The 21705-nt window shown below is 45.6% G+C and overlaps 1 protein-coding gene across 1 annotated transcript; it reads right to left on the reverse strand.

The window, feature by feature from the left end:
- Positions 1 to 7865: 7865 nt before the first annotated feature.
- Positions 7866 to 21292, reverse strand: CDCA2 (cell division cycle associated 2). Its single transcript, XM_058820272.1, has 15 exons — positions 21096 to 21292; positions 19925 to 20470; positions 18894 to 19024; positions 18129 to 18270; positions 17412 to 17599; positions 17126 to 17204; positions 16572 to 16792; positions 15759 to 15843; positions 15046 to 15251; positions 13333 to 13429; positions 12686 to 12741; positions 11941 to 12078; positions 10998 to 11172; positions 10382 to 10569; positions 7866 to 9279 (listed from the first exon to the last, which is right to left on the reverse strand). The coding sequence occupies exons 2-15, from the start codon at positions 20409 to 20411 to the stop codon at positions 8446 to 8448; spliced, it is 3027 nt and encodes a 1008-aa protein (XP_058676255.1). The 5' UTR covers positions 20412 to 20470; positions 21096 to 21292; the 3' UTR covers positions 7866 to 8445.
- Positions 21293 to 21705: the final 413 nt, after the last annotated feature.

A 21705-nucleotide genomic window follows, 5' to 3' on the forward strand; every position in this document is an offset into this window, starting at 1 on the left:
TTGGATATGAAAATCCTGTCTGTGCCCATCAAACCAGTCTGGGGCACACAACTCAGGTTATCTAATTCATCCCCACAGCCCAATTTAAGCCACTACCGAACCCCTCAGTGCCCTGCCCTGGGGCATTTCTGCCCAAGAGATTTTTTTCTTCCAAGTTTTATTCCACTGGTTTGTATTTTCATTGGATATCCTCTAAGGAAATTGTGTGAGCTGAAGATAAACAATTCAAAACCTTCCAAGTCCAACTTGCTCTCAGCTCCTTGACTGCCTTCAAACCAAAGTGTGAATTGCAGCTTATCAGCTCTCAAAGAATAATTTTGCAGAGCTGCCATATGAGAAAAAAAGTCATATTAATAAAAACTCTGTTGATCTGCACTACTACATTTAAGGAGTATATTTTTCCTCATTCTGAGAGTTTCATTTGCTATAGGAAACCTTATCAGGAGCCTCCATGGTTGATGGGGAAATGCTCCCCACACAGGAGGAAACACAATCCTGCTCCAGCTCAACATGGCTCACATTGTCCCATTAATCCACCCAAATCCTTCCATCCTCTGCTCTTCTCAGAGGTTCCTCTCATTTTAATCCTCCAAAAGCCTCCTAAATCCAGAGTTTCCGAGGAAGTTTCCCTAATTAAGATTTCATTAGCAGCTTGCACACAGACCCGGAGCACCTTCAGCAGCGTCACTGTCAGAGCAATGAGACAACCCATCACCCCAGCTGGCATCACAGGGACAGGGAGAGAGGGGGAAAAATGTAATGACAAAAACAAAGAAGGGTCAAATTTCCTCCAAAAAAGTCCAGCCCCCCTTTCCCTGTGCTCAGCTGCAGCAAGGTGAAAGGCTAAATGTGGACAGCACGGGAATCCGTGAGTGCTTGCTGAGCTTCCTGGGGGGAATACTCAACAGCAGAAATATGTTTCCCCTGGAGACCTTCCCCACCATTTGGTCCAATTTCTTCCTCCAAGAACTGAACCAGCTCATGATGTAATGCTCCAGGGAAAACATTCCTCTCGAAAAAGAGTATCTTCCTAGGGAGAAGTTTGAAGAAAACATCTTAATATTGTTTAAACAGCTTTTGGCACAGGCACACCAGTTGTGCTGCGCTCAAGGCTGAAAGCAAGGCAGGCTAAAAAGAGGGAAGTGGAAAGTTTTAGGATTTAGTTTTAGGATTTAGTTTTAGGATTTTAGGCTTCTCTTCGACTACTGGCCCAAGTCTCCAGTCCTCAATGGAATGAGGAAAAAAAGCCATTTTCAGAAGCAGATATTGGCCTTGCTAATAAAAGAGGAACAATTTAAAGCTCAGGCTATTCTGTGTGTCAGGAGGAAACCATGGTTTTAATTCTGCCTAAAGCCTGATCATTTTCTTAACTCCTGCACAAAGGGACAGTTCCAAGGCACCAAAGCCCACGGGTCTGGCTGGGAATGAGCTTTCTGTGGCTCTTGGAGGGGGCACCATGCCAAGGACCAGGAAAGTTCTTGCCAGCCAACCTTTCATTGCTCAGTTCTGTGTACTCATCCTCCCTGTGCTCCTGACTGCTTGGGTCCCTTTCTGGACCATCTCTCTGAACCAATTTGTCACTTTTGTGACTTGACATTGGTGTTAAACAAGGGCAGGAAGCACTGGGGACAAAGAAATTCAGGAGAGGCAGAGCAGGAGCAGCACACTCCAAAGCTGAGGCAGGAGGTGCAGGAAAACCCAGGACAACAGAGCTCTGTGAGGAACAAGCAGGGGGAGAGGTGGGAAAAACAAACGTGAAATGAACATTTAGGGATTCTATTCCATAGCTGGGATTATGTCATGCACTGATATAAACTCCACATACACATTACCTACTCCTTACATAAACCTTACAAAACTTTCCTTGCAAAACACACCCTGGGTACTTTAAGGTTTTTTTTTTTTTCTTGAGGAAAGAGTAAAATGACCCTTTTATTCCTCATTAGTATTTGTACCCACACAATTACTTTTTCCTCAATGACACACCCGAGGCCACTCAACAGCTCCAAAGCCCAGTTCAAATGTGAATTCCCTTAGAACCTTAACAGATTTGCATTAGTGAATATTATTTACTGCCAGAACTCAGCATTTCTGACCTGCTGAACGTGGGACTGCAGGCATTTGTTTGTCCAAACATTTGGGTGCCACAGGCAGGTTATTTATGGCAGGGTGAAGTTTCTATCTCCAGTGTGAGCCAGGTGATTTAAGGGATGGGGATATTGGATCCCTGTTTCCACCCTGATGTTCCCTGTGCTGGAAAGACAAAGAGCAAGGAAAAGGAGCAACAACTCAATTCAAGAACAGCACGAGCCCAAACTCAGAGCACAGAGGGGATAAAACTCCCAATTTTCCAATTCCTACCTTGTTTAGTTTAGTGCATCATCAGGGCTTTCAAGGAATGGGCACCATTTGTGCTGCAGCTTCTCCTCAGACTTTGAGGCACGTGGTAACTGTTAACAATTTCATCAGCAGGATGTAAAACCAGGCTCATTTATCTACTTTAAAATATTCAGTTTTGCATGTTATCTGTTCAAAGGGGCTTTGTTTGTAGAGAGGGATTGTGAAGAATAAAAGCTTGGTTGGGTGGGGAGGTTGCTGCTTTGATTATTCAATTTTACTCCATTGCTCAAACTCTCAGGAGAACTCTGGACACGGTGACTGAATTAAAAGGTGTTGTTATTATTATTATTCTTATCAATAAATAGGATTGTCCAGACGATTAAACATGCTGCACAGCTTGGAACATCTCAGCTACAGAGTGAGGGCTGCACTGCACTGCTTGGCAATGCTAAAACCCAGCAGTAAAGGCTCCATAAAGAATTTAAACCCAACTCAGTGGACTTGAAGGCCAATCCTTTGCAGGATTCTGTTGAGAGCTTTTACTGCTCCTTTGCTGGGGCTTGTGGCTGCAGATTTTTCAGGTTCTTAGTAGACCCTAAACTCTTAAAGCCTTGAATCACAACAATTTATCACCCATCAGGGAGCTACATAAAATGTATTTTCCTTCAGAGTGACTATTCTCATAAAAAAAACTAATTTAAAAAGAAAAAAGACAATTAAGAATGTTTTTTAAAAATCTACACTACAGCCCAACTTTACAGGGATCTTAAACCTAAAAAGTCTGACCCCAAAAAATTAATGCCACCTGCAAGCTGTAAATACATGTATTAATTTTTTTTCCCCCAAGTATTTTCTTTGGCTGTTACATTCAGCTGAACAAGGCCTAAAAATTGTCAAACTAAATTCTTGTTTAAGAGTGGAGCTCTAACTACTGCCAGTTTGAGTGAAGCACACAGCCAGGTTTAGGGAATAAGTTTTATTTATCTTGGCTGCGGCGCGGGGTGGAACATTTTCCATCCCATCCGAAGGCAGTCAAAAAGGGGTTGAAATATTGCACAATAAAAGCCATTCATTCTATCTGTCTGCTCTGCCTTCCAAAAACAGAGCAGCCTGACCAGCCCCGAGCCCGGGCAGGGGGCAGGAAGATGGGAGTCAAGGGGTCACTGGAAATAAACCAAGACCAACACCAGGATTGCAGGCCTGGCTTAGGGAATCTGTTCCATGCCCTCACTCCCACAGCACACAGGTTTTCCTCTCCCCCCTCCCCAGCCCGGCTAAAGTAGTTAATTGCTCTGTTATGCACAATTTACAGGAGTTAATTACTAAACTAATACATTAGGCTGCTTGTGTCCCAGTCACAGGCCCAGCTCCAGCTCCTCCACAGGGGCACAGGGAAACTGGACTGTACTTCAACTTTAAACATTTTCATTTTGCTTCCTCACTTTAAAGCCATGTTGAAGGAATACCCCGCTATTTTTTATTGATTTCCAGTGCTCACCCACCTGTTGGCAGCTTGTAAATGCAATTTCTTCCCCTGCCTGTTCGTGTTCCTGCCATTTTTCAGGGGAATTTCCCCTTTCTCCATCTCCTTGGCCACAGCTCCACCAAGCCTTTGCTTCCCTGTTCATCACTAAAGTCTCTCCAGGTCTAAGAGTGAGAGGATTCACAGTGAGGAGGAGGAGGAAGAGTCAAGCACAAACTTTCTAAACGTTTCTGAACAACTGACCCAGACAAACCCACTACAGTGACATTTCCAGGCAGCACTCGAGTGTTTCAGCATCTTCTATTGCTCAGTAGTGAGGATAAAGTAGAAAAAAATCAGCTGTAAACCAGATTTATTTACATTTTAAAGTGAAATAAATAAAAATGGCATATACAGTTCTTGTTATTTTTTTCCCCCTGCTTATCAGGTCAGAATGAGAAAAGTTTTACTTCTTCAAGTTTTATTAACTCATATGGGAGAAATTTGGTCATCTCATCTCCCCTTTTATAACTTATGTGCACCTTAATTAAGGCAAAATAAAGGCATAAAAATTCCTGGGAAACATGAACACTTTCCCTTGAAAACCTCCTGGAGAATTCAGGGATAAGGATTGTTCTTTGTACCTTGAGCAAAGTGAAGCAGAGACTTTTCCAACTGTGAAATCACTGCCAGGTATGCAGCTCTGAAAATCCATCACCACTGCACTTCACACAAGTGATGTGTAATTACTCTTACTTATTAACAACATCATAATTACACAGCAGCAAAACAATCAGCGTTTCCAGCCCCAGTCCTTGTCCTCCCTGCCAGTCAGAGCAGCAATTACGTGGGGAGCTGCTAAATGCAATTATTCACCAACCCACACCCAGGCCTGCCTTGGACCTGCTTGAAGTCATTTAAAGTCCACACAAATTAAAGTAGGGAAGTGCTTTGAAACACAAATTCATCTTTATAAAAGCCCTCCAAAGGGAGAAGAGCCTGGCTTTGGAAGAGGAATGGCCATGCCCTGGATTTATTTAGATGCCACTGCAACACACGGTGTGAGCTGGAGCTCAGCACATAAACATGGGAAAAAGCCACTGGAATCTCCTTCAGGCAGAGCTGGAAACCAGAAGCACAAACTGAGAGAGCCCTGACACCTCTGTGCTGTCACACCTTGGTTTCATTTCCTACCCCCACCATGGCCACCAAGACAAGACACAACCCCAGAAAAGCTGCTCACGCCTGATTCCAGCCCATCATTTCACTTTCCCAGTTTAAGTCCAGTGCACAGCTCAGTTGCTTTGTTTTGAACAGCAAAAGGAGCAGCTATTTTTACTAATTTACTCATTTTTTAAGCTTTACATTATAAGCTCAGCCAGCCTCTCGGTTTTTGTCCATGATGTTCTTTTCCAGGAAGCTGCTGGTCATTCTGAGGGAAATGTGGATTTTGGAAAAGCAGATGGGAGAACGGAATTACACTGCTGCTCCCACCCTGTGTGACAGCACAGGCACCAGTGCAGGTCCCAGTTTCAGGAGTTTCCAGGAGTTTTCTGAGCTCGTGCCCTGAGGCAGGGCAGGGACTCAGGTGAGATCTGGCTGTTCAAAGCCCCAGGATGCTGCAGGGGCCCTGCATGAGGAGCTCTCCCAGTTTGCAGCTCCCCAGCTCCCTGCCCCACCACGGGTTCCAGCCCAGCCTGGGCTGCTCAGCAAGCCCCACAGCAGCCCCTGCACTCTGCACCATCAGCAAACAGCCAGAGGCTGCAGAGGCCATCCTGGCCTATCCCCACCCCAGGAAGGATCATCTGTCATTGCTGACAGGTATTTGTTTAATCTGTTCCTGAGGGCTCCAGTGATGGAGATTCCACACTTCCCCAGGTTCCCCTGCTTGGCCATCACTGCTGTGAGAACTTTCCTCTAATGTTTAACAGAGACCTTTTCCTCTGACTAAAACACATCTCTTGTCCTTCTCAGGGCAGATATGGAGAACAGATTATTGCCCCCCGCCTTCTGCACAGCTCTTGTTCAAATCCTCTCCAGATTAAGAAAACAAAATATTTTGAGGATCAATTCTATCCAGAGAAGGACAAAAGGAACTAAAAAGCAGCATAAAGAAGTTGACATCTCTTGGAACAAACTGCAACCTCTTCCTTTCTTGTGGGTTTCCTCACCCTGGCACTGCTATCAAGCATCCACAAATGATCCCTAACAACCCTTTTCCACCCAGCTGTGCCAGGAGGAAAATCCAAGCTTTATTTTCCTCTCCTTCCCCTTGTTCTCCTCCTCCCACCTCCCAGCTGAAGTGCACTTGGGGAGCCTCTGAGGGAACCTGAGGGAGGGAGAGCTCCCTGTGCTGCTGGGGCTGCCTCAGGGCAGCACCCCCAGAGCTCTGGGCAGACTGGGCATTAACCCCTCTTGTACCAAACACACGAATTCATTGTCTCTCCCTCTTGTTGTACCAAACACACGAATTCATTGTCTCTCCCTCTTGTTGTACCAAACACACAAATTCATTGTCTCTCCCTCTTGTTGTACCAAACACACGAATTCATTGTCTCTCTCTCTTGTACCAAACACACGAATTCATTGTCTCTCCCTCTTGTACCAAACACACAAATTCATTGTCTCTCCCTCTTGTACCAAACACACAAATTCATTGTCTCTCCCTCTTGTACCAAACACACAAATTCATTGTCTCTCCCTCTTGTTGTACCAAACACACCAATTCATTGTCTCTCCCTCTTGTTGTACCAAACACACAAATTCATTGTCTCTCCCTCTTGTACCAAACACACAAATTCATTGTCTCTCTCTCTTGTACCAAACACACGAATTCATTGTCTCTCCCTCTTGTACCAAACACACAAATTCATTGTCTCTCCCTCTTGTACCAAACACACAAATTCATTGTCTCTCCCTCTTGTTGTACCAAACACATGAATTCATTGTCTCTCTCTCTTGTACCAAACACACAAATTCATTGTCTCTCCCTCTTGTACCAAACACACAAATTCTTTGTCTCTCCCTCCAGGACAACTCTTTGGTCTCACTAGTGCCTGACATTCAGGATGTGACAGCCCCAGTGTCACCCAGGGCTGGATTTGGCACCTAAAAGCTGCACAGAGACACCCAGACAGCTCAGGTACAACTTGACTGATCAGGCACAAAGTGATTTCCAGATGAAACTCCCACCTGATTCCAGCCCAGTTTAATTCCAGTGCACAGCTCAGTTGCTTTGTTTTGAACAGTAAAAGGAGCAGCTATTTTTACTAATTTACTCATTTTTTAAGCTTTACATTATAAGCTCAGCCAGCCTCTCAGTTTTTGTCCATGATGTTCTTTCCCAGGTCCCTTCCAAGCAGAAATCCCAGCCCAGGCTGCCCTCTCCTGGCAGCCAAGCACAGCATCCAGCCCAGAACTCTCCAGTCTGCTTCCAAACCAACCCCAAAGCAAATCCCCAAGCCAAACATTAAGGCAACTGTTTTTGGAGGGATTTAAGACATGGAGATGTGGCACTTGGGGACGTGGTTTATGGGCCACAGGGCAGTGCTGGACTCTGATCTTAAAGCTCTTTTCCAACCCCAAGGATTCTGTAACTCAAACAGCTTAAACAGTGCAGTTTCTTTCAAGTTGCTTGAGGAATTCTTGTCTTGGGAGCAAGAGGTATAAAAATCCAACTGCTCTGGTTTCTTTCAAGCTTTATAAAAGCAGCTAAGTACATCAAGGATTTTATCCCACATCACTCATGGCACAAAGCAGGTCACAGAAGGGACTGCATTGGACACAAAGCCATTTCCTCCAGGCTGGCACGGGCATCCCTGAGGGCTGGAACAGCCCAGATGAAAAATGAAAGCAGCAGCAAAGCCTGGAGCAGAGCACCTGCAGTGCTCACTCTTTGTTCCACTGGTGCCAGGGGCCAGCAGGGGATGGACTCAGGACACACACACAGGGCTGGAAGGGCTGGAAATGAAGCCCAGCCTTCCCAGTGAGGAATGCTTCTCTCCCCTCAGCCAATTTCATTTGTCAGATGAATTTTATACAAATAAATATCTAAAAGCGTTTTTTTTCTTTAATGACCACCCTTTACATCAGAGAAAGATGTGTTAGAGTTTAGTGTTAGTGTTAAACTCTAACACTAAATCTCACTCTAACTCCACCTCTGCTCATGCCCAAAGCCTCTCCAGAAGGTAGAAACAGGTTCCCCACTGCTTGAAAGGGAAGAGGAGGAAGTGATTCCTTTATTCATTGCAGACAATCTCTTTTGAGTGTAGTTTTGCAATCTAAAAGAAAATATATGCAGATTTCAACAGCAATTTCTAGGGAATGGTCACACACAGGAAACAAAGCCTTGGAGTAATTGTGGCTGGAAGGACACATTTGACTCTGGTTTAACTGCTAAAAACAAACCCACATTTATCAGGGAGAAGAATTTTTTAATTCTCTTCATTACCTGCCATAACTGTACCAGACCAATGCTCTGAGCCAGTCTGCCAAACAGTTCAGATCTTCAAACATTTTAGGCATCAAGAAAGGAAAATGAGTTCTAAGTTATCCAGAAAATGAATAAGAAAATAAGTGAGGAAATACAAGTGGGAAAGAAGAAAACTGCACTTGAGAGACAACACAAGGCCTAAGAAGCACCTTCACTTCAGAAAACCAGAGATGCCTGAAACATCTTTCAATCTCATCTCAAGAGTTTCTGTCACTCCTGAGTGTTTTTGGTCACTCCTGTTCTTCCCACACACGGAATTTGTGCTTCTCCTTCTCTGGGTGGGAGCCCAGGGCGTTTCTTGAGCTGTGCCTTCACAGAGGCTTCTCCTCCTCCACCTCCTGCCAGGAGCTGCAGCAAGGGGAGCAGAGCCCTCATTCTCCTTCCCTGGGGCTGGCAAGGGGAGGAGGTTCTGCTCGCTGTGGTGGATGTTCTCAGCCCCTGCCAGGATGGACGTGCTGCTGCTCCTCCTGCCTTTGGGGGCAGCGGGCAGGGGAGGCTCCCTGGGCACCTCAACCCAGGCAAGCCCCGCGCCGGCCGCGTCCCTGCGCAGCCTCATGCTGCGCCTCACCCGGAGCTCAGCGCCGGCCCCGCCGCTCCCCCTGCCGGCCCGCAGGGGCCCCTCCCCGGCCCGGGGCACCGAGAACACTTCCTCCACCTCGTAAGAGCAAACCGCAAGGTCAGCCCCAGACATCGCCAAGTTCTCAGCAGGAGGGAAGTAGAAGGCACTGCTGCTGCTTCTTCTTCTTCTCCTTGCTGGCTCATGTCTGACAGAATCCTTCTGAGGACACCTGGCTCTCTGGGCACCCTCCTGTACCTCCTGTTGTTCCACAATTTCAAGCCCAGTTAGAAGATTTCCTTGTAATTCTTCCTTTTCTATCAAGGAACTGCTTTCTTTTGCTTCTTTTTCACATGGAGTCTCTTTGCCTTGCTGGAAATAATCAGATGTATCAAAATCACCTTCTGCATCTGGCACAGCATTTGAAAACTGGGGAGATAAAATAAAAAAAAACTTGATTTTTTTAAAATATAGGCAACAGGTAATCCATAAAAACTGGTTTCAAACAGCTGAACTGGCTACTGGTCTCCTTACCACTCCAAAATCCCAACACCTGACAGGGAATGCTGCAGGAGATTGCTCTCCTCAAAAAAAGCATGTGTGCCTCTGAGAAAAACTTCAGATCTCCTTTTGTATCCCCTCTCAAATACATATGCATACAGTTTCACAATAGGTTCATACATATTCATTTTTATGGCTTTTGTGTGACATTTACCAACAGTTCCTTTTTATCAGAAAGAATTCCGGGGTCAGGCTGACTTGCCCTTACAGCAGTCCCTGTCTCTCTCTATCATCTTCTGTCTCCCCCCCTTTATCTCTGTCCTTCGCTGAAGTAACTTCACTGAGCTTAGGCCTTGCAGTCAGGCTAAATAACTATGGGTTCTAACCACAGACTCAACTCAAAAATGTACATTTCACCTAAATTAAAATGGATTTCTATCCTGGAAAATTTTCACTTTGCCCCACCAGGCTGCTCAGAGGCTCAGCCGAGTTCTGAATGCCCAACCCCTCCTTCCAAGGATGGAGATTCCATGGCCTGCAGGCTGTGTTTTGCAGAGAAAAGAAAAAGTGCCCCACAACGTTGTGAAAGTTGTAAAGCTGGTGTGTTTATTGCAGTGCTGGAGATTGCTCTCCTCAAAAGGCTTGTGTGTCTCTGAGAACTTCAGGTCTCTTTTTATCTCTCTCTCAAATATATATGCATAATAGGCTCACACATATTCATTTTTATGGACTCTGTGTGACATTTGCCACCAGCTCCTCTTGAACAGAAAGAATTCCTGGGTCAGTGTGGCCTGCCCTTGCAGTAGTTTCTGTTTTTCTGTATCTGTCTCCCTCTGTCTCATCATCATCTCTGTCCTGCAGTTTTCCCTTCAGCTTCAGCCTTACAGACTTTTCACTCTTTCTAGACATTTCACCTGATTCAAAATGGATTTTTGCCCTGGGGGATTTTTCACTTTGTCTCAGCTGCCTGGTCCCAGCTCAGTCACTCCCAGTGCCTCCCCCCAGACATCATTCTGAGCCCAGCAGTTACCTCAGGAGCTGCCTCCAGGCTCCCTGGCACCTCAGAGTCTCCAGAGCTGGGGGCTGCTGCCTCCTCCAGGAGCCCAGGGCACAGAGCAGCTGCACAGAGCCCCTTCCCCTGCATCCTGCCAGCCTGGGGCTGCTGGGCAGTGTCCCTGCAGGGGTCCCTGCATTTGGGGTCACCCACACCTGCACCCTCTGCAAAGAGCAAACACATGGTTGTGCCTTCAGTCAATTAACATCTTTGTGTATTACAAGAAAACTTCATTGGATTTTACTTTGTGTATAAATTATTTTACTTATTATACTTATTAACCTATATAAAAATAACCTTCTACACATAAACAGTGGAGAACAAACCCACCAGAAAGCTCTGCACATCCCTTCACTCTCCATGCCCAACTCACTATGAAAACAGCAGCACCCAAAGTAAAGAGGTGGATTTGGATTTTTGGTCAGATTTACACTGGAGTCCAACAAGAACTGAATTTATCAGCTGGACATTATTAATTTATTAGATCCTCCAGACTCTGCTATTACAGAAGCAATTGCAAGTAAAAATATTGTTTGTATAACTGTTGAGGAACAGAAAGAGCAAAGCAAAACAAAACCAAACCCCAAACTACCTGTAAGAAGTGCATCTGCCTTTGGTGAGTCTGGAGATGACACAGAAGAGAAAACCTCTGGGATTTCAGGGATAGGGCTGAGCAGGGGTTTCTTAGAAGCCATTTCTCTTTCCCCATACAAAGATTGCTTGACTTTTTTCTTTCTTCTCTTCCCATAGCTTGGGCGGGTTTTTCTCTGAAAAGATGGAGGAGGAGAATAAAGCACAGTGAAATTTGAATCATCCTCTACAATGTTTTTCAGTAAGTGACCCCATTACTGGATTTTGATGGATGACAAGTGTTTCCCCTAAAAGGAAGATTCCACTTCCTCTGCCAGCTACAAAATAATCCAGAAACTCATAAGCAAAAAAAGAATTACTTTTCTAACATGTCTCTGCAAGAACTTGGCAAGGGAAGAAGCACAAACTCATTTGTTGGCCCTCGAGTCTGAAAAGGAAAAGAGATGTTTACCTGAGCTTTATATTAACTGGATCTTATTTAAACTTGTGATATCATTCTGTGAAAATTTTACTGCTTAAAGTAATTTTTTTACTTATTATACTGATTTACCTATATAAAAATAACTTCTGCACAAGCATCCCACAAACAGTGGAGAACAAACCCACCAGAAAGCTCTGCACATCCCTCACTCTCCATGCCCAACTCACTATGAAAACAGCAGCACCCAAAGTAAAGAGGTGGATTTGGATTTTTGGTCAGATTTGCACTGGAGTCCAACAAGAACTGAATTTATCAGCTGGACATTACAAAACAAACACCTAGCCCCAAAAAGATCCTTTGGGCCCTACAAGAATTCAAGCCCTCAAGTCAGCAAGGAAAAGAGATGGGGCAGGAAAACAAGAAGAAAACATTGGCAGCAACAGGAAGATCCTGCAGGACACAAGGAGAGAGAAATAAATCAAAATAAAAGCAGAATTCAGCAACTGCAGTGGCTGGGACTCACCTGGGTCTTCTTGGGAGCAGCTGTGCTTGGATTCCTCTGTCTCTGGATCTTGCTCCTTGGATTTTTGGTGTCCTTGTCGTTCTCAGTGTTTGTGGCTCCTGAGCTGCTCCCATCAGGGTCCTGTGCCACGGCCCTGCACTGCTGGGAACAGGGTTTGGGGTGCCTGGGGGCACCTGCAGCTCAGAGAAACCCCCACAGTCCACAGGCACAAGAATCAAATGGAATTAATCTCTTCTCACCTCATTAGAGGCTGGCACAACTGGGAATTAAATTTTATAGACTTATTTCCCACAGTACAATCCAGTCCTGTTTGTATTATAATGAAAATACAGTCATTTCTATCTTTAGTTATTTAGGAAAATGGGGTTATTTCTGTATATTCCTCTATTTGTTGCCTTCCCCTCCCACCAGAGCTGCCCAACACTGCAGGCTGAATCAATTCTGTGCCTTGAAATTCCAGCAACCAAAACATTTTGTCAGATTCTTTGGAAAAGCTCCTGGAAAATTCAATAGAAATTGTCAATTTAAGTATCAGGCTATATTTTTAATAACTGGAAAATCACTTCCACTGAAAAATCACATTTCCTCAAGGCACTACCAGGAGGTATTTCCATATACCTGGATATAGATAATCCTCATACCTGAAGCTGGAAGAACTTTTTTAAGCATCAAGAGGGATAAAAGAACAATTCTGCTTCAAGAAGTTCAAATAAACAAAATAAATTTAATCATCAAAGAAACTCACCTTCCTCTTAGTAGCAGAATGAGTTGTTACCACGTCAGGTTTGTCAGTCTCTGCTACTAGAAATGAAAAAAAGGATTTTTAGTCAGATTCAATGCAAGTTAATCACAGTTTGAGGAAATAATCTACATTATTTCTGATCCTGTGCACTTCAGCCCCTTTAGTCTTTACTAGAAACTTCACCTTGAGAACTATCAAACATGGCAAGATAAAAATTTTTATTTGCTCTGCAAAATAGAGGAAGACTCAGCTTGGGAGGATTTGGTAACAAGAATTAGAACATGCAAAGCTTTCCTAGATAAATATGCACAACCCACTCTCAATTCTTTTGTTGTTGCATTGCTGTTTAAAAATCATCAAAATTCCAATATCAGAATCGAGACTCTAAAAAAAATTCCTTTAAGCAGTAAAATTTTCACAGAATATTATCACAAGTTTAAATAAAGCTCAGGTAAACACTGCAGCTACTGCAAGGAGCTTCAGAAGAAAACCTTTCAAGTTAAATGCCAGCATTCAAGTTTTAACACAATTGAAATATATCCCCTGTATTAAAAAAATACAAACAGAAAAATAAACCAAAACCGTCAACTTACAGTTTTCAGGTATAAAAAGATTCATTATCTACTGATCAAAACACAAGTTGGGGTTACCTTCTGCAATTTCAACAGGTGCAGGGGCTTCTGCAATTTCAACAGGTGCAGGGGCTTCTGAACCTTCCAGGAATTCTGGGAGAGGCTCAACACCTTCCTTCAAACAGAAAATGTCATTTCTTAGCAATAAATCACAGCAGATATTTGGTGGACCTTGTCCATCAGTGTTTGTAGACAAAGCAGTTTTATTTTGTTTCCTTACAGAAAACACCTTTGCTGTGTGTGGCAAAAAGAAACACAGCAGCAAAATATAAGAAAAAGTGAAGGGGAAAACATTTCAAGGTTCAGAAAGCTCCTAGAACAGCTCTCCAGGCCAAAGTACTGCTCAGAATTCCTAAGACTCACACTGAGAAGTTGAGTTTTAGCTCCAACTGAACTCTGCTTTTACATTTCTGTAGTGAGAGTGCTATGTATGGGATAAGTGGGTCCCAGCTATTCTAAACGAGCCACAGCTGCCAAGTCCTCAGCTGGGGCTCACAAAGATAACTGGGATAAAAGGGGTGGGCTGAGAGCCCAGGAGGAGCCCCTGTGGAGCCATGAGGAACTGCACAGCAGAGAGGAGCTGCATGGTAGAAAACCAGCTAGAAGGTATGGACTTCAGGAATATAATAACAACAGTATGGGACTCTAGAAATATGAAATACAACAAGATAACAACAATTGGTGACCCCAACGTGATTGAGATATGGAGCCTGAGGGCTGTGGAGGAAAAGGCAGCCAAGAGCTGCAGAAGAACACAGCTACTGAGTCTCAAGGAGCTGTGCTGGATTGTGGCCTTTGAGCAAGAAGCTGTGTGTGGTGTACGAGGCCTTTGAGTCTCGGGATAGAACATGTAAATGTATATATTGTACTTGAATACATCTGTTAGCAATAGAAAAAGGGGAAAATGTAGTGAGAGCCCCTACAAAATCTATGTGTTGGATAAGTGGGTCCTAGTTATTCCAAATGAGCCACAGCTGCCAAGTCCTCAGCTGGGCAGCAGCTGGGGCTCACAAAGATATCTGGGATAAAAGGGCTGGGCTGAGAGCCCCCGAGGAACTGCACTACAGAGGAGAGCAGCATGTAGAAAACCAGCTAGAAGGTATGGAACAATGTATGGGACTCTAGAAACATGAACAACAATAAGATAGCAACATGAAACGATGTATGGGACTCTAGAAACATGAACAACAATAAGAATACAACAATTGGTGACCCCAACGTGATTGAGATATGGAGCCTGAGAGCTGGGAAGGAAAAGGCAGCCAAGAGCTGCAGAAGAACACAGCTACTGAGTCTCAAGGAGCTGTGCTGGATTGTGGCCTTTGAGCAAGAAGCTGTGTGTGGTGTACGAGGCCTTTGAGTCTCAGGATAGAACATGTATTGTAAGGAAATGTATAAAAAGGGGGAAATGTAGTGAGAGTCCTATGTATGGTGTAAGTGGGTCCCAGCTATTCTAAACGAGCCACAGCTGCCAAGTCCTCAGCTGGGCCTCACAAAGATAACTGGGATAAAAGGGCTGGGCTGAGAGCCCCCGAGGAGCCCCTGAGAAGCCACGAGGAGCTGCACTAATGAGAAGAGCAGCATGTAGAAAACCAGCCAGAAGGTATGGAACAATGTATGGGACTCTAGAAACATGAATAACAATAAGAATACAACACATTTCAGCACTTTCTTCACAAAACCCAGCAGGCTGAGGGGAATGAACCCAGGACTGAGCCCAGACAAACTGACCTCATCCCAGCCAAAATCCAGCAGGGGCAGAGGCTCCTCAGAGAGGCCTGGCCATTTCCAGGGGCTCTGTCCCTGGGCACAGCCTGGGGAGGCTCCTCTGCGCAGGGGGGTGTTGGCAGGCAGGCTCTGGTCAAAGATTTCAGGGCTCAGAACTTCCCCAAAAGTCACTTTTTTCTTCTTGGGTGTTTTGGAGCTGTCAGCACTCTCTGTTGGAACAAAATAAAATGAAATAAACAGCTGAGTGAAGGGGAACTGGTACAGAGAAGAGGGTTTGCAAGATTTAAATATTCTCCTAAAAGTCACCACCCAAACAACCAGCAAAACATCTTCACACGGCCTGTGAGGCCAGCCAGGACTTTCACTCTGAGTTTATTAAAAAATCAAGGAAGAAACAGACTAAAACCAACTCCCTGTCACCTAAGTTTCAGCTGAGAAGTGTAAGAGTCCTTCAAAAATCAGGGATTCTATGAAAGTGCTCAAGGTTTCTGAAGCTCTGGGGTGGGTTAAGTTTTTTTTACAGACATTCCTTTCCTTGGCAATCTTGTTTTCCATGTCAGCAGCAGGATGCCACAAGGAGGTCACTCAGTGGTGATTAATACCAATAATCAGGCTTAGAAAAGAGGCAAAACAGCATCACAATATTTTACTCATTTTAAAAAGAAATAAAGAAAGCAAGCCAAGGGATTTTTTTTTCTTAGAAAGGAGAATCTGACCTGTTTGCAAGGTTTCAGAGGCTTTTACACAATTGGAGACTGCAGCAGATTCATCTCCTCCTCCACCAATGGCACTGTTTAATTCCTGTCAAATTTAAGATACAGCTCAATAAAAATTAATTAAAATATTGTCACAAAGCAGCATTTAATAATCAGTCCTTTTATTAAACCAAACCTCAAAACCATTCATTTCATGGAATGATTCAGGTGGGAAGGGAACTTAAAATGATGCAGTGCCACCCCTGCCATGGCAGGGACACCTGCCAGTGTCTCAGGGGGCTCCAGCCTGGCCAGGGACACTTGACTTTGTTCTCTCTGTGTTTTGAGGCATTTCAGCCCAGCTTGGCCTTTAGGGCAGTCTTGGGAAGGAATTAATCTGTGGGAAAAATGGGTCTAGGAATTAACAGAAACATGGAATCATGGAGTGGTTGGGTTGGAAGAGACTTAGCAGCTCATCCCATCCCACCCTGCCATGGCAGGGACACCTTCCCCTGTCCTTGGGCACTGCCAGGGATCCAGGGGCAGCCCCAGCTGCTCTGGGAATTCCATCCCCCTGCCCACCCTCCCAGGGAACAATTCCTGCCCACCATCCCACCCATCCCTGCCCTCTGGCAGTCTGAAGCCATTCCTGGCACCCCAGACCTTTGTCAAGTCTCTGTTTTTCCTGTCACCCCTTCAGGTGCTGAAGGTGCAACCGGGTGACCCCTGATCCTCTCCCAACATGAGAGTTCCGAGCAAAGCTCCAAGATGCCCAAGAAACATTAAATAATTCCCAACCCATTCCCAAACCACAGCAATCAGTCCCCAAAGCACCTGGAAGCTCCTCCTTGGTGCAGGCACTGGGTCAGCCCTGGCACTGTCCAGGAGCTCCTTGGCTGGGGTTTTCTTCAGGATGGATCTGGGCAGGGAGCTGCTGTGGCCCAGGGCAGTGCTCCCATCTTCCCCAGCCCTGCTCCTGCTGGGGGCTGGCACAGCACCCCCAGTGCCACTGGGCTCACACCTGGGCCCTGCAGAGCCAGCACACAGCTGGGACACTGAAACAGAGAAGGAAAAGTGACAGAACTTTAGCACTGAAAGCATCAGTATAAAAGCACCCGCGTAAAAGCAGAAACGCCCCACAAAAATCCACCGGTCTGTAAATTCTGGCTCTTTTTGTGCCACGTGGACAATTGCTGTTTTCAGGAATTTATAAGACATCCTAAAAAGGAGCACTACATGAATGAGAAGTTACATCAGGTTTCTACTGCACCCTAAATTGTAGGCAAGGGACAAATGTCAGCTGAAACATTTCCTGACCAATATTTTTATTTCCTAATGAGAATTTAACAAAGACTAACAAAGATTGTAACAGTGCTGAATCCTCTTACCATGGTCTCTTTCCAGGGTCTCTCCAGTTACAGCAGGGTCCAAGGATTGAACAGGATTTTGCTGCTCACAAACCCATTCCTAAAGAAAGAGTTACAAGATTTTTACAACAGCACAGAGTATGGAAGGTTTCAATCCCACAGACAAGGATTTCAGAGTTTTCCCCATCATCCACAATTTCAGCACCCAGGGAAATGCTTAGAAAGTGCTTAATGAATTAAATGCTTAGCAAATGAAGAAATTGTCTATTTTAATGTCTAACAGAGGTTTCTCCCCAGTTGAAAGCACCTTGGCAGCAGTGACAGTCACAGCTCGTTGTGGGGACAAGATGCTGCAGATCCTGAGCTCACTCCTGCTGCTCTTGGTCTCATTTTCTCTTAAATTTTCTTTTAAACCAGCTCCTCTGTTGCCCAGCATGAACTTTCCACTCCACTGCTCCAGGTTTGGCTCTTTTTTAAAAGGTGCTCTGTTCTGAGCTGCATCAATTCAAAATAAAACAGAAGCCAAACAAATCACAAACTTCAGGTTGTTCAAAGGTTGTTCAAAGAATCCTCTTTTTGTGTTTCCCCATCAAGAGGTGCAGGGAGAACACATTTTTTAGATCTACTTTGAAAATAACATTACCAACCTCCAAAATAAAATAAATTATTTCTGTCATATAAATGTTATTAAGGTCAGCAATAACAGAGAAGTAAAATGAAAACCATTCTGTTTCACAGAAAAAAGTGCAAAACCATGCATGTTCAGTGAGAAATTCATCAAAGAGCACAAATCTAGGAACTAAAACTAATGGAAGAGACTCCAAACCATGAGTTTTCAGAGAAACCACTAATCAGGGTGCATTAAGATGATTTAAACAAACCAAACAAACCTCAAAGCAAGCACAGCCACCTGTGCCAAACCTAATAAAGGAAGATGATTTTGTTTCACAAGAAGCATTTCCAGTTTCATACTTTCAGCTGATATTTCAGGTAAATCACTGCCCAGGATGTTGAATCAACTCACAGGAAGCTCCTTGCTGGGAAGGCTCCCCCAGGTGTGGGAGCCCAGGCTCCCCCTCAGCCTCCTGCAGGGACTCAAAGGAGGCCTGGAAAGTGTTGATCTTGTCCTTCAGAGACCTCACACTTGCAGGTTGGAAAGGACTGATCTGCAAAACAAAATGAATCCCATCAGGCATTTCTTCCATCACCACTGCAGCTTTTGTGCTTTGTATTTGTACTTGGACATAAAATACAAAGGAGCTGGCATTTAATCTGGCTGCAATTATATCTGTACAGAAAAAAAAAGAAAAAAAAAAAAAAGAAAAAAGGAACTTTACCCAGAAATCTGGTACATTTTATTGTATTTAATCTGTTCCTCTAGTCTAGAATTTGCTTTGTGACAGCCCAGGATAGTGCAAGTCCTGAACAGACCTGACTGACCAAGTCCTGGACAGACCTGACTGACCAAGTCCTGGACAGACCTGACTGACCAAGTCACTCACGCTTGAAATTGGCTTCCCTTGGAACCAGCAACACTTTAATTACCCAAAAACCAAGAGCAGCAAACACAGGAATGTGACAAAAATGAAAATTTATCACGGAGAAGAAATTCTAGCCTCTGCAGTGTAAACAGAACCTGGAACACCCCCTTGTCCTGCAGTCAGTGACCAAGGGACAGCAGCACATGAATGCCATGGCTGTCCCTTCTGCTGGGTCCTTCCCAGGACTCCTGTCCCCTCTCCCAGCCCAGGGAGTGGAAGTTCCCAGCAGGTTTTTGGGAAGGACTCACCTGGGTGAAAGCTTCTCTGTGCCTGCTGCTCCTCTGCTGGGCCAGGTACCTGATCAGGGTGTTGTTTTCTGGTGATCCCCTCAAGCCAATGGTTGATCTTCTCCTGAATTTTAGTGAAGCTGGGGAAGTCCCTGGAAAGGGGACACGAGGAGAAGTCAAAAAGAAAAACAAAGCACAAACCCACAAAAATGTGTTGTAATAGCTAAAGCTATAAAAATGGTAATTTTAAATCTTTTTTAAGGTTGATTAATGCCACTTATTCTGATCCAAAATGACCTGCTCAGCCCAAGCAACCTCCCTGAGCACATCAATAATCACAAACCCAGTCTGCCTTTCAGCTTTTCAATTGTTTGTGTTTACCAAATTTGTTTTGCATTCCCTTGTGACACTCAGGACACTCCATTGACTGCAGAGAGATGATCAGGGAGCATTTCAGAGAGCAGGATATCACCTGTGCAGCTCAATGGTGTCACAGAGCAGGATGTCACCTGTGCAGCTCAATGGTGTCACAGAGCAGGACATCAAAAAAAGACTGGATGTGGCACTTGCTGCCATGATCTAGTTGAATAGTTAGAACATGGGTTGGACTTGATGATCTTATAGGTCTCTTCTTCCAGCCTTGAACTTCTGTGATTCTGTGATCACCTGTGCAGCTCAATGGTGTCACAGAGAGGATGTCACCTGTGCAGCTCAGTGGTGTCACAGAGCAGGATGTCACCTGTGCAGCTCAGTGGTGTCACAGAGCAGGATGTCACCTGTGCAGCTCAGTGGTGTCACAGAGCAGGATGTCACCTGTGCAGCTCAATGGTGTCACAGAGCAGGATGTCACCTGTGCAGCTCAGTGGTGTCAAATCCTGCATGTGGGATGCCCCATGAAGATGCTGCAGCCCCTCAGAGAGTGCTCCGGGGCACACCCACACTGTGATCACCTGAACCTGCCCTGAACTGGAGCCCTGGGGATGAGCTGGGACTGAAGGAGCTGGAGAAGCCCCTCTGAGGGGGACAGAAGCCATTTGTCACCCCAGCCTCACCTGTGGCTCGTGTTCCAGGACTTTGCTGAGCAATCCCACACTCAGCACTGATCACAGCACCAATGGCCATGGGCTTCTTCCTCTGCTCAGAGAGCCCCAAATCAGCTTCTCCTTCCACTCTGTCCCTCTCAGGAGTGCAGAAGTCACTTCCCAAGGAAACAGCTGGGCTGCTGGACAAAGCCTCCCTGGTGGGCAAGGGGGGCTCAGTGAGGGGCACATCCCCCCCAGAGCAGCCCCCAGGGAGCTGCCAGCCCACAGCAGCCCCCTGCAGGGGACACAGACTCTCCTTGGGGCCTTTGGGGCACTTCAGGGCACGTCTTGGTGACCGTGCCTGGTTCCCATCAGTGAAATTCTCCTTCCTGGATGCTCTGATGGCCTTGGATTTGGTCACTCTGCAGCTCTTCTGGGCTCTTGGCAGAGGAAAAGAGGCCTCTTCCTGCTGTTCATTTTCTTTAACTTTCAGGGGAGTTTTAGATCCTCTGAACATTGTTTGGGACTTATTTGAAGAAACATCCACTCAGCCTTTGCTGCTGTAATTACAGATTCCTATTAAAAAGAAAAAAAAAAACCCTTATTACTTGCTATGCATAAGAGCTCATTACCACTTCCAAGCTTCTCCCAAATGCACATTTTCCAGGACAAGGTGTTTAATAGTGGGGTGGGAAGGGAAATTTAACCCCAAAAACCTGCAGGGAAAGGACACAAAGGGCAGGGACCAGAAAGGAAAACACAGAGCAATAAAAATCTGCATTATAAACGTGCACAGGAGTGGCTCAGGGTAAGGAGCCACACGGCTGTGATATCACTCTGTCAAACTTCACATTAATATAAAATACATGTAGAAAATACAGCAGCACACTGCAGCTGGTTTGCTCCAAGTGTTACAATCAATACCAGCAGTTTAATTCTACTTTTAACCACACTAATTAGTAGCAGCAGAAAGAGAATACAAAAGGAAAGAAATTGGAAAGATGCAAACACATTGGAAAGAAAACAGCAGAAGAAACACTAGTAAAATATATATTTTTTAACTACCACTAGCTTCTAAGTAGAAGTGTTAAAAGGTTACGTATTTTTGCTGTTAGTTTCTAAAGTTAATGATGTACAACGCAATAACAGGACTCTGCAACTCCCCTTCTGCAAACACGCGCACTTTTAGTAGCAAAATTACCTAAATAAATCTGCTTTACAACGCCTGGGCAATCTTTTTCTTTCTTATTTTTTCTTTTCCTGCTCTGAGGCCCAGCGGAGGCCGAGGGGGGAGAAACTCCAACACGGGGCTGCCGGGTGGGTACCGGCCCCTGGGCACTGGCACCCCGCAATGCTGGAGCACAGCCCGGGCACCCCCGGTACCCCCCCGGGTATCCCCGGTACCTCCCGGGCACCCCGAGCGCCGCCCGCTGCCGTCCCCGCCGAGCCGCCCTCACCTGGGCCCGCGCCCGGCCCGCCTCACGCTTTCAAACCGCGCCACGCCCCTGCGGATCCCTCCGCGCTCCCGCCCCTTCCCCACCCTCAGCGCCCGCAGCAGCCGCCCCGCTGCCGACAGCCCCGCAGGGAGGCAGGGACATGGGGGTGGCCCCTCACCGCTGCTGTGCCCCGGGGGTCCGCGCGGGGCTGGGCGGGGACCGCGGGACTCTTTGAGCCGGCGGAGAGATCGCGGCCGTTGGGCCGCAGCACCGCTTTGGTACGGGAGAAAAAAATAAAATGAGCAAATGAATTCATTCAACGGCCAGGGCGCACGTGACGGGCGGCAACCAATCGCAGAGGGGTTGTGCAAATAT

Source organism: Ammospiza caudacuta, chromosome 26, assembly GCF_027887145.1.
Source record: "Ammospiza caudacuta isolate bAmmCau1 chromosome 26, bAmmCau1.pri, whole genome shotgun sequence".
NCBI classification, from domain to species: domain Eukaryota; kingdom Metazoa; phylum Chordata; class Aves; order Passeriformes; family Passerellidae; genus Ammospiza; species Ammospiza caudacuta.

Coding starts and splice junctions, on each gene's coding strand:
- CDCA2 (XM_058820272.1), bottom strand. CDS start 20,411: ATGTTCAGAGGATCTAAAACTCCCCTGAAAGTTAAAGAAAATGAACAG. Junction 15,252..15,758: donor CTCTGAAACCTTGCAAACAG/GTCAGATTCTCC, acceptor TTGTTCCAACAG/AGAGTGCTGACAGCTCCAAA. Junction 12,742..13,332: donor ACCTGTTGAAATTGCAGAAG/GTAACCCCAACT, acceptor TTTCATTTCTAG/TAGCAGAGACTGACAAACCT.